The 12,268-nt window shown below is 39.8% G+C and overlaps 2 protein-coding genes across 3 annotated transcripts in view; both read right to left on the bottom strand.

Annotated features, from left to right (window-relative positions):
• Positions 1-547: 547 nt before the first annotated feature.
• LOC103136066 (zona pellucida sperm-binding protein 3) lies at positions 548-6,612 on the bottom strand. 2 transcript variants are annotated; one of them, XM_016670151.1, is made up of 9 exons: positions 6,598-6,612; positions 2,896-3,396; positions 2,717-2,829; positions 2,531-2,637; positions 2,147-2,321; positions 1,946-2,060; positions 1,780-1,859; positions 1,603-1,688; positions 548-1,214 (listed from the first exon to the last, which is right to left on the bottom strand). In XM_016670151.1, the coding sequence occupies exons 2-9, from the start codon at positions 3,364-3,366 to the stop codon at positions 625-627; spliced, it is 1,737 nt and encodes a 578-aa protein (XP_016525637.1). In that variant the 5' UTR covers positions 3,367-3,396; positions 6,598-6,612; the 3' UTR covers positions 548-624. The 2 variants fall into 2 exon arrangements, with proteins under 2 accessions (XP_016525637.1, XP_007549221.1); XM_007549159.2 differs by lacking the exon at positions 6,598-6,612 and having other exon boundaries at positions 2,896-3,480.
• LOC103136065 (sodium-dependent lysophosphatidylcholine symporter 1-B-like) overlaps positions 3,902-12,268 on the bottom strand; it is a 13,777-nt gene continuing 5,410 nt past the window's right edge. Inside the window, exons 4-14 of the mRNA XM_007549158.2 lie at positions 11,346-11,469; positions 11,182-11,260; positions 10,950-11,098; positions 10,087-10,177; positions 9,515-9,636; positions 9,296-9,379; positions 7,216-7,299; positions 7,016-7,128; positions 6,789-6,932; positions 5,356-5,532; positions 3,902-5,238 (exon numbers count right to left, since the gene is read on the bottom strand). Coding sequence (XP_007549220.1) covers positions 5,196-5,238; positions 5,356-5,532; positions 6,789-6,932; positions 7,016-7,128; positions 7,216-7,299; positions 9,296-9,379; positions 9,515-9,636; positions 10,087-10,177; positions 10,950-11,098; positions 11,182-11,260; positions 11,346-11,469 — 1,210 coding nt within the window. The 3' untranslated portion in view covers positions 3,902-5,195. The remainder of the gene's footprint in view (positions 5,239-5,355; positions 5,533-6,788; positions 6,933-7,015; positions 7,129-7,215; positions 7,300-9,295; positions 9,380-9,514; positions 9,637-10,086; positions 10,178-10,949; positions 11,099-11,181; positions 11,261-11,345; positions 11,470-12,268) is intronic.

Below are 12,268 nucleotides of genomic sequence, written 5' to 3'. Positions count from 1 at the left end.
ATAACCACCAACCTGAAATAAAGCAAATGGAGCATGCAGTACTTGGATGTTCTAGGATCCACTCTTGCAGTATTTTTTTTGTAAGAAAACCACTACTGGAGGTTAACTACACTTCCATGGTTTCAGTATTTGAAAATGGCTCCAACTTAAATCTCACAGATTCTGAATTTAACAGAATGGGTCAATGGGTTATAGTTAATTGGTTCCAATTATAAAATAGGTTTGATATGAAACATGTAAAAAATAAATAAAAAAAAGTCCATAAGGGGGCAAATACTTTTCTACAGTACTGCTTCAGCTTTTTTTTTTTAATTAAGTCCAAATTTTTGTTTGGGTATGGCAAAAATCTAATGCACATTTGGTTAAGCAAATGTTCATAGGGATGGGCAGACTAGGCCATTAAAATTTTTAAGGTGGCACAACAGAAGAAATGGTGAACTATGCTATCATTTTTCCAGAGTTTGTACTGAATATTTTTCCCTTATTCTTAAATAGATTAACTGAGTAAAGATTGAGTTTAAACTTAAGTTATCACAAGACACTTCAGTCATTGGATTTCTGTCATTTATTGTGCACAAGCAAGTCAAAAATCAGATCAGTCCTCAAGCAGATGGGCCATCTGTTTTATGTCCATGTGAAATACCATGTTTCCTCCTGTTCCTCCATCTCACCATCATCATTCCTTCCTTGCATCATCCTCCTGTTCTCATCCCCTTTACATGCATGCTTCTTCGTTTTTCCTTCCTCCGGGTTGGGGGGCTTCAGCTTCCCCTCACGGATGACATCAGTAAACATCTCCTTCCAATGCACCCTCGGAAGAAGCAGATCTTTCACCTCAGTGATTTCATCTTCACTTGCCTTAAAGGCTTCTTCATATCTTGATTCACCTTTCCCAAACTCATTTAAATCTGATAATTTAGGTTCACTCCACTTGTGCGCCAAGACCCCCTTACTGTCAGCCAACTCCTCCAATTCTGGTTCCACCGTTTCTCCACGGATTGTTTCACTTTCTTCAAGCCATTTATCGTTTGCCTTTTCATGCTTTTCACCAGCTGCATCCTCCCAAAGTTTTTGATTGTCATTTAGGTCTTTGTAATGTAGTTTGCCTTCATCTTCTCGTCCCCTGTTGTCTGCAGATGGGATCATTTCTTGGTACCAATTCTCAGATGTGTGTGGCTGATCAGAGATTAGTAATGGTTTACTGACAGCAAAACCTTTGGAACAAAAGACCAGAAGTGTTTGGTTCACTAAAAATCTAAAGCATTAAATAAATATACATAATATTGCATTCACCGATAATTTAAGAAATTTTTAATGATGGCTGGTTCACTTAAGATCAATGGGTCTTGTCAACAGCAGGCTTAGATTGTGGTATGATAGTCAATAGCCATGTTTGAAAATGGATTAAAATTTCTATTGAAAATTTGAGACTCTTTTCTCCCCCAACAATCCAGTGAAAAGTTAAATTTGACATTTTGGTCAATATTAATTACATTTTAAAGCATGCGTTATATGTAATACAGAGGAATGAGTGAAAGAAGATATTCATTGAAGAGCACAAGCGCCCTATAAAGCCGAGCAGAAATGGACAGACTGACAAACCTTCCAGTGCCCTCCGTGGTTTTGAGGTCACACATGTTGAATCACAGCACTCGCATATTGAATCCTCACCAGTGAGTGCTTGCCATCTGTAAGAGAAAATTTACAGTTTACTGTTTACCTAGAAACAGTAAACAGATACATAGATATGCCTCCATTTTTAAAGAACTCATTGCTCACCTGCCATCTTGGTAGGTGCAGGATTTTTGAGCAGGCCCGGGTTCCCCTGATGTGACAAACAACTTGCAAAAGATGGTGACCTAAAGAGGACAATAAATTACTCTCATCAGTTGCATATTTCAAAAAAACAAAAAACACCTTTAGCACCATTATTTGCCATCCTCACCTTAGTGTCGGGGTTGGCTGTAAACTGGAATGTCCTCAAGGAGAACCTCAGGGTCTTGTCAGTCCGAGAAACAAACTGCGAGGATCCAGGTTCATGCTTGCTGTCCAGCATACACCTGTGGATTCAAAAGAAAAACAGAAATTTTTTTTACATATATACAAATAACCAAACACCTAAATTACCATTTTTCTGAATACATACCCAAAGTTGTCTATTAAGGTGTATTTAAGGGATGATTTGGAGCCACTAGAAGGTGCTGCATAGCAGCTGTTGGTGTACAACTTTAATCCAGCAGGTAGATGAGGTGCAGAGACTTGGATATTAACAGTTTGTCCCAGCAGGTACACCTGAGACTTGGCCGGTGTTCTCCACGAACCTGAGCCATTTAGAAAGTCAGTTATGCCACAGTGAAGATGTGTTGAACCATGTCAAGTGAAATATTGAAATACCGCACCTTGTGAAAATAAGCCAGAGTTTGTAACAAATAACGAAAAAAATAAAATTTTCAATAACATTCAAATTGATTGAGCCGTCCACTATGAATGTAGGGCTTCATAGGAAAACTGTTCAAAATAATAATTTTACCATCCATTAAATTGATCTGGAACTCCATAGGACGTCCCTTCAGTTTTTTGCGCAGAACAACAGTTTGCCATGTGGGCTGCACCGCCAATTGATAGACGGCATGGTCTCTGAAGGACAAGGAATATGGAAGTCGTTTGCACTTTCAAACTCACTGTATGCCTTAAAATTAAGAGAAGCAAATCTAACCTCTGATAATGACATTCAATGTTGACATCGATTTGGTGCGCTCTGCTCGGAAACCGTTTTGGAGACGGTTTATAGTGGAGCACGTATTTATAGACCAGATAATCGTCCGGCAGCTGTGCGTAAGACAGTTAAAAATGGCTCTGAAACCTAAAAAATGCCGCACATGGCTACATGCTTACCTCCCGCACTCCATCGCACGCAGTCAGGGGATACGTGAAGAGTAGGTCACCGTGCGGCCTGGAGATGCCGTTGCTTCTACAGTCCCTGCCCAGCGTCAGCTCCTGCGCCTCTGCGCCCAGACCATAGAAAGCTGGCTTGACCCGCACCACAAAGTCCGAAGGGGAGCAGGTGACAGAAACGTCCGGTGCGTACGCCGAGTCCGCCTTTATCCAAGCCTCTGGCTCCCCAGGAAACAGAGAGGGGGTCACCAGCGTGTAGGAATGAACCGACCTGAGCTGAGACAGAGGAGGCTTGAGCCTGGAAATCCTCTGGATGGCCCCTCTGTCCTCTGTGGTAGACGGTTTAATGACTTTAGACACTTTTCTCCGTGTGGTAAATAATGATTTGTGCGAATCCGCCGCACAGCAGATAGAGCCAAGTGATAACGCACAAATAAACAAAATAATAAAAAGATGCCACTTTGTTTTCATCGCAGCAGACCGCTTGTTTCTGCCTTCCACCTTCGAGCCGCGTGTTAAAGCGCTTCTGTCGCGGCTGCAAGTAATTATGAGATATTAAGCTTCCTGTTGCTCAAAAAGAAAAATGTGATTCTAGTCTCATCTCGTTTATTTTTCACTTTTCAGCATCATCTTAATATATAGACTCAGATGAACTATTTTAAATTATTTTTGATAAGTTCAATAAAATGGTAAATCCAACTTATATAGCGTTTTTCCAATCATTTTGACCAATAGAATCACGCACCCATTCACACTCACATTTATACACCGATACGCTGATCGGTTGGCAATTTGGGCTAAAGTGTCTTGTCCAGGGGCACACCGATATGTGGCAAGTAATTTTACTGCAAATTTAAAATTATACTGTATTTTGTGTTGCTCTGTCACACAGCGGATGTAGAAGATAAGGGGTTTGTGGTGGTGACGAACTCTAAGATACATTTCCAAAGCTCTGCAGTCTGGATTTCTGTTACGTCAATTCAAATTAAACAAAACACTCTAGCACTCTGTTTCAACAATTTTTATTTATTGATTTACAATTTTACATAAAACATTCTTTTAATGATTCAAGTATTGCTCAATGCTGTATATTTACAATTTACATATATGTACAACACGCTAGAAAATCTTCACAGATCTTCAGCTTGCATTTTCCATATCAACACTACAAGTGAGGCATAATGCACTCCAATTAGTGCCATTTCAAAAAAAATCCTAAAGACAATACTACACAGTCCCAAATCCTTCCAGTAATCTTATTGGTCGATCGCATTACTATAAAAGCAGCTCGTTCAACTTTTAACTTTGAAGAATTTGATTTTTTTTTTTTTTTGCTCCCCTGTTAATAAATCACAACATTGTGATTGCATGAGGAAATAATATTCCCTTAGACAACTTGCTTAAATATTTAAATAAAGCCTTCCTCCTTCTTAGTATGTGAGAACATTACCTCTTTTACTCACTGATGCTCAGTTTATTGAGAAAAGACTCAAAGGAATTGAAAGGCTTCTTTGCAGCATCAGGAAGTCTTCACCAGATAAATAAAAACTTCAAGCATAAATAGAAAAGCAACTGCCTGTGAGTGAGCTAAACTATGGATTTTACTTCATTTGGTACAAAAATGCATTTTCACCTTCAGAAAATTCAAGTAAACAAAACATGAAATGTTCTTCAGAAAACCAAAACAGTAAACAAAGCTCACCGAAAAACAGTGAGAGAGTGCTTACAAACCCCATGAACTGAGATATTCTAATAAATATAAATAGCCAAAAGCAAAAGTAACATCACACTCCCCTGCACCCACTAGAGTCAGATCTTACAAACCAATAAATAAATATATCATAAAGTACAACAACAAAAATCACGTCTGTAACTAAGATTTGGTGAGGTAAAGCAGACGAAGGAGGAAGTGGAGTGTTACTAAGAAAGCTGGTGGATTTTGGCTTCCCACAGAGCCAGAAAAAAAAAGTGGATCATCTCAATACATTTCTGGGAAAACATGAGGTTGGTATATGAGCAGATCTTAGTGCCCTGCTTAGCAATAGATGATAATAAATAACGGTTCAGTTGTCATTTTGGCTTCATGGTGATGAAACTAAAGCTGCTTTCAGTTGAATTCAGTCCCAACTGGTTGAAAAGGCAACAAACAAAATACTTTGGCCACTAGAGGGCGCCATGAACCCGCATGATTTAAAGTATAAAGTAGGTTGATGCTGGTGATAAGGCAGCTGTGTTGGTCTGCTGTATGCTACCTATGTATGCTGTATGCTACCTATGCTGACAAGAGTCCAGTGCAGCTGCTACACACTGCTTCCCAGTTCTGACGTTTCCGAGTCGGAGTCTCTGTTAGGAGGATGAGAAACAACAACAAATCAAAAATACAAACATGTGCAAACAACGTAAAAAGACATGCAAATACACGAGGCAGGAGTAAACATTGTACTGCATGTCGTCACTTACAACAAATCCTCCAGTAGTTTGCGGTTGCCTTTTCTCCTCTCCTCATTGATGGGGTAGGTCATAATCACCAGAAGTCCGACGACGATGAGGACGATGGGAACAGGAGAGACCAGGACCTTCAGGGTTAAGCTGACCGCCTCAGGCTGGGAGCACTTACCAGTCTCATATCCAGCAAATCTGCCAAAAATATGCAGCAAGACAGTGGAAAAGTTGAGCTGGTGTGTGCACACTTTGGATGCATGAAGGATTGCACAAGCACATGACTGAAGCAGAGCTGGAGTTTGCAGCACTCTTTGCAAAAGTATTCATACCTTTTGCATACTTTTTCACATTTCAACTTATGTTACAGTTAGAATCTTCTATTTTAAGGGGTTTATGTGACAAAAGTAGTGCCATACTTATCATACTTCTATTTCAAAGTATGATAACTTTGAAATAGAAGAAAACTGTTACAAGAGTCCAACGTCTCCTTTTCATTTCCCGAAAAATAAAATCCAGTGTTAATAGCAGGGTTCAGGACTCAGTAAATTTGTTATTAAATTCCATTTGTGAGTAATATAATCTCAGTGTGATATGTGAAGGGCTTAGGGATTTGTTGGAGAAAATTAGTGAACAAAGAGTATCACGAAGATCACGGAACATGGCAGACAGGTCAGGGAGAAAGTTATGTACATGTTTAAAGTGGGGTTAGGTTAGACACACTTTCAAGAAAAAGTAGTTAAGAAGAAAGCAAGTGTACAGAAGAAGCCAGACGAAGTCCAATTTAAAGTTGCCTCATAACATGTTAGAGATGCAGCAAGTGGGGGAAAATGCTCTGGTCAGATGAAAACAAAATTCAACTTTTTGTCCTGCATGTACAGACTGTCTTTGCGGTAAGCAACACTTAACAGATCAACATCGCTGAGACGGCCATGTCAGCATCATGCTATGGGAATGATCTTGAGACCTGGATATGAGGATCGCTGGCCTACACTTTAGTTTAATTGAAAATATGCTGCAAAACTTGAAAAATCCTGGTCACACACTCTCCACCCAGTCTGACTGATGTTGAAGAACGGACAAAACAAAACAGTTTGTAGATCAACCAAGTTGGATGAGAGACATGCCCAAAAAAACTTGAAGCGAAAAGATGGTACTAAAGAGTATTGACCGAGTGGGGCTGAATACAAACACGTCACACTTTTTAGATTTCAGTATTTTAACTCAGGCTACTTTTCTTCCAACTTCACAACTATGTACTACTTTGCGTTGATCAGCCACGTGAAAATCTCCATAGAGTATATTAAAGTTTCTGGCAGCAACGTGACAAAATGTGTTCGAGTTTAAAAGGTTCAAGAGTATGAAAGTTTGTGCATGCAAAGTGCAATAGTTTCAATGGTGAAAATAGTCATCTATATAAGGATAATGCAGGAGATAACAATAAATTGACTTACTTTAAACTGAGAGTGGAAATGCCGAGAGACAAGCCAGATGCAAACTTGATAAAGAACACATAAAAAGAATAGAAGAGGGCTTCATGGCCGTGGACATCTGGATTCTGAACTTTGAAGTCATCCACAACATCCGGAAGCATTGACCTGAGGGGACAAACAGCATTTAGCTCATGATAAAAACCAACAGGAGAAGGAAAAGATGCTGTGGGTAAAACCTGGGTCCTCACCAAGGGAGGAGGAACGCTGCTGCCACACTCACACCTGCTGCCACGGAGACCAAGTAGGAAATGACCAGGTGGCTCTGGATGGAGACGATCAGGATCATGAAGGGTACTGCCCACTGCAGGAAAAGATAGAAAGAAGTCAGATCATTATCCTTATTTAGCACCATAACTTGGAAGTTTTCACAGTCTGTAAAAGTACAGACCAGCATGCCGCAGTACGTCGCCGTCTTCTTCCCAAACCGCGTCAGGAACCACTGCCACCACGGGATGGTTAAAGTTCCAGATACCTGGGGGGGGAAAAAAGGGAGGAATGTTTGATACTCGGTTTGGGTTGAGAATGAATGTGGAATCATGACAGCAAGTGTATCAATCAAGGATGGCAAACCTAGATGTGCAAAGATCCAATCACTGAGATGCAGAAGCACCGATGTAATCGAGACTGCTTAAGAATGTTATTTTTTATAGAATTGACAGGCAACCTAAATGTGATATTTTCACTTTTTCACACTGCAGAGATGTAATTTACATTCCCAACAAACTTTAGAGCTTCTTAAAATCAAGTTGCTGCCATGTGTAGTGTTAAATTTGCAGTAGCTGTGGAGTATCATCATTCCCCATTTAAGATGTTTTGGGTCCTTTCCACCGACTTCAAGAATGTTACATTCACTTTTGAATCTGAGGAGAAAAGGCAAAAAAAAATTGCAGTTGTAGTAAACTAAAGAAATCAAACTGCAGAGGAGAAAAGTTAAAAGTGTATAATTATGTTTGAAACTTTTAAAGCATCCAGATTTGTAGTTAGTGGGATGGAAATAAGAGGAAAAGGGGCCAAGATTAAAAAGATGGAGGACTTTAAAATGTTAAGATGGTCTGGCTGCCAGACATGAAGTGCAGTGGATGACTCAAGATGTTTGCACAGTACAACAGATAAGGGGGAACTAATTGGTTGGACAATTTGTGAAATCATACTTTTTAGGATCTTTTCCTTTGAAAGACAATCAGAAAAAGATGTACATAATCTAATGCATGACTTATATTTACAGGAATAAAAATATATTTAATTGTTAGATGTACAAAAGCAGCATTGAGGTTAAAAATAAGCTTTTATAATGAATTGGTCAAAAGTATCTCTATGAAAAAAACTGTTGTTCTCTTAGGACAGCCATCTATTGCCAACTAAATACTGAAGCTGCATAACTATGTGGGAGAAAACCTTCATATCTGAAGTCAGGAATAATTATGTTGCATTTCTCACAGTGATATGAACATGAGACAATCAGAACACTGAGACCGTGTCCTCTAGTTTTAGACATTTTTGAGGTTTTTTGAAAATTGTTTCATAGAAGATAAAAAACTTAAGACTAAAATCAGTTTTTATTCAGCATCACTGGTGAGTTAAAACCTATTTTCAAAATTCAGCTGCAGTCAGATGCTTTTGCAAGGACTTATCATTGGCAGTAAAATTCTCTTCATTTACAGCTTTCAATGATTAATAGTTAACCAAAACATGGGAGTAGATGACAATACTGATGGTGGTACCATCAGTATTGCACCTCAGACAAAGTGGATGAAATAATAGAGATTAAGGACTAAATGGACAGAAACTAATCAATTTAAATCAACTAATAATTCTGAGAAAAACTTGTTGGTGAATACAGAAAGCCCGTGGTCAAGTTGCAGCTTAACATTGAACATTCAATGAAATATGATCAGTAATTAACCATAATATTGATGCTGTCGGGATTAGAGAAAACCCACAATGAACTCATCCAGCTTGTGCATCCAATTCTTGTTTATCCAACTCCTTCAAGTTGGAGTAAAATAATTCCCACACTATAATATCCCACACTTTTGGGAAGATTTTAGGAAGAAGCAACTTTTGAACTTTCAAAAGCAAAGTAATTTGTAGGAGAACGTTCCACTTTCAAACCTTTTCCTCAAATATACAACATGGAAAAAGCTTCACCTTCTTATCATGAGGAATAGCATGTTGCAGAAAACTGAGTAAACGATGGAGAGGAGTGGACAGCCAATAGTTGCACTGTAAAGGGTTGCCTAGCAACAGCTCTACTGTAAGTCATCTCTTCTTTTAACACACAGTAAGCACGTGGGTGACCCATGAGCTTAAACGCCCATAAAACTATCGTCACAGTGTGTTAGTGTGAAAAATGTCTCTGAATTGGCCCAGATTAAGGTTTCAGACAGGAATTATGTCCTCTAAAGGCTCAACCCAGACGAAGGCCATTCCAGGAAGGGTCCCTGAGTGGAAAAATTAGAAACACTCACCATGATGACCAACAAGATATTCTGGAAGTCCTTCCTGTGGCCCAGCGCGTGGGTGATGAAAAGGGCAAAGTTTCCTTCCAGCAACTGTAAAAAAGTAACATTATAAAACAGGGTTATATATGCAGAATATAAACCAAGTACCAGATTCCTTTAGCAGAAAATGAAGCTGAACGGAAACCCTAAAACTCCTAAACAAAGAAAAGCATTAATAATTTTTACCATGAAGCCCAGCGATGTGAAGAGGAAGCCGATGACCAGTTTGACGTAGGGTCCGTGACTCATGATCACCCACAGGCCTTGACAGAAGGTGAGCGGCGGAGTTGAGGTTTTACAACCACTCTCTGGAAGACAACAGGGAAAAATAAACACAGCTCCAACTCTCTAAATATGTGCCCGCCACATTTTGCAATGGAAACTTTTCATCTGTGAACGATGTGAAAACAAAAATTTAGAACACTGACACATTTGTTTCCAACTAAGTATTTTAAAATGACACAAGGTCGTGCGCCATTTTAAATGGCGCATGACCTTCATGTGCCTTTTTAAACAAAGTTCCTGTTTGCTGAAGTTGAAAAGTAATTACAATTTTACAAGGCTTACAGTTAAACAGTGTCAGTATACTGCACTTGCAGAGCTACATGTCACTCATACTGTACAGAACACATCTCTCTGTTCAAGTGTATGATCGAGAGTCAGAAAACTAAATATTGAAATTCAACATTGAGGTTTAAAAGTCTCAAAGCAAAGAAAGCTTTGGGGATAAAACATAGAAAGATGTAATGGTTCTGTACCTTTTTGCTCCTTCACACCAAGAAACAAGACTGCAGCACAAACGACGTAGATGATGCAGATGACCCCGGAAGCAAGAAGGTAGGCTCGTTTCTGAAGGAATGGAAACAAGGAGAGAAATCGGTTTGATTGTGTTGACGCTCAATGGTTTAGGAAGTAATATATATACATGGATGTCATGACTTAGATCTTTCTTTGTTATTTAAACTGTTAAAATGGAGAATAAATGTCAAAACTAAAACTTAACTTTATTCATGCCTACATTTACAAATCTAGAGACAGAAACTTTTGCCTATCCTTTGGAAAACTACTGTAGCTGAGCATTTCTGCACATCCATTTTTGTGTTACTTCAGATTCACGATTGCAGTTAGATTCCCACGGCATCATGCTGCCTCCACCATGTTCTACTGAGGTGACAATGGTTTAGCAGTTCATGATTTTTTTCCCCCTCCACAAATAGTATTTTGAATGTTTCTGGAAGTGGAAAAAAAAACAAACACTTTTTTTTGTGCCATCCTACTGTAGCACGTCCTTACACATTTGTTGTATATCACACATCAGAGGTACGACGTACCTGGCCCTAAGGGCCAACTATTCTGCATGTTTAAGGTGTTTTCGTTCTGTCACACGCTCAAATTAAATGACTAGACAATTAAAAGGCCATCAAGTGAAAGCTAATGATATCATTTAACTGTCCCACAGTCTTAGCTTTATGCCAGGGAAGAGTGAGGCAGATGTCGTTTACTGATAATTAGCTGACTTGTGAAGGAAAGTGGTATCAGAGTAAACCAAATAAAATAAGTTCACCAATTTGGATTCAGATAAAATATAATATTTTTATCTCACCATAGAAGAGACACTTACTGTATCTTCTAGCGAAACTATGGTCGTGTTCACAGTGATGTTTGTGCTGTTGGGGTTTTCAGGCTCAGTGGGACAACTGGAGACTCTACCTACTATCTGTCCCTGGATCGCAGTGCCCAGCACTGTACCCAGCACCTCCACCGTCATACCTGATTGACCCCAAGGTTTAAAGGTCAGCACATTTGATAAAACACCAGCGCTTCACGATCGTCAGGCAGAGCGCTTAACGTACGATAGGCGGTGGCAGAGTCCCGCTCCTTCTGGTCACTGCTGATAAACATGGTGAGGGCTGAATATGGAACATGGAAGCACTGCAATCAGAAACAAACAATTAGATATAGCGAGCGGTGGGATGGAGAGGGGAAAAGAGAAGTCGTCCACGAGGTGCAAACTAACCGTCAGCATTGACTGAAAGAGGCAGTAAAACACCAGGTACCAGATGACTTTTCCTTCCTCAAACGGAGGCACATACCAGATCAGGAGGTAAGTCAGCACTGCAAATGGAGTCGAGCAAAGGATCCTGCAAAGAAGTGAGTGGGAAGTGTTCAGGACACGTCAGCTAAAGTTTCAGCTTCATCATTACTTGCAGCACCTTTAAAGTGTTTATAAACCATATTGAGCGTGCTTAATGAATTATCCTTCCTGCTACTGTAACATATCCGCTTAGTTTCTTATTCGAGTCTGCCTTACAGTCGCTGCTTTTCTTCTCTTTCTGCTTTGTGAATAATCCTGCTAATCCTGCCTTGTTAGAGCTGGAGCGTGCAGAGAGGGTTCAGGCAGGGCAGCATGAGGCGATGAGGGGGCCCTGATCCACCCCACTTCAGTCTGTACCACTGCTTCCCTCAGCTCAGTGAGACCTCCAGCTGACTCCAGCTCCCAGTCTGAGTCGGTTGTTCTTACCTCAGCAGTCCGCTTTTAAAATTCACAACGGAGCCAAGATTACGCCACCTTACAAACATTTCTATAAAACTCCTTAAAGCTATTCTTGGCCAAATGGCTTAATCTCAGCCAGATCAGGTGGAAAACATCCATTAATGTCGGTGTTCAAGGTCTGGACTTTGAAACACAGATTAGCTTCAATCTGAACTATTCCATTTTACAGAGGGGTTTTTTTTTCCCAGCATTTTGCCAGATTAAGGTTCAGCTTCAATCCCCACAGCATGATGCTGCTACCGCCTTGTTTCACTGTGGGGGAGAGCATGTTGAGGGTGAGGTGCAGTTTTATTTTCTGCCACTGTGGTTTCATCTAATATGACATGACTTGTGTGAAACTAAACGATGACTTTCTTTCAAGACAAAAAAAAAAAAAAAAAAAAAAA

The sequence above is a fragment of the Poecilia formosa genome, unplaced genomic scaffold, assembly GCF_000485575.1.
Source record: "Poecilia formosa unplaced genomic scaffold, Poecilia_formosa-5.1.2 Scaffold30, whole genome shotgun sequence".
Lineage (NCBI taxonomy): Eukaryota > Metazoa > Chordata > Actinopteri > Cyprinodontiformes > Poeciliidae > Poecilia > Poecilia formosa.
Note: the sequence above shows the minus strand (reverse complement) of the source record. Positions and strands in the feature narration are given on the sequence as shown.

What these genes read in the sequence shown, in the direction of transcription:
- LOC103136066 (XM_016670151.1), bottom strand. Translation starts at nt 3,366, where the DNA reads ATGAAAACAAAGTGGCATCTTTTTATTATTTTGTTTATTTGTGCGTTA. An exon ending in ATTGAATGTCATTATCAGAG is followed by an intron (nt 2,638 to 2,716) that starts GTTAGATTTGCT and finishes CTTGTCCTTCAG; the next exon opens with AGACCATGCCGTCTATCAAT. An exon ending in ACCACGGAGGGCACTGGAAG is followed by an intron (nt 1,215 to 1,602) that starts GTTTGTCAGTCT and finishes TTTGTTCCAAAG; the next exon opens with GTTTTGCTGTCAGTAAACCA.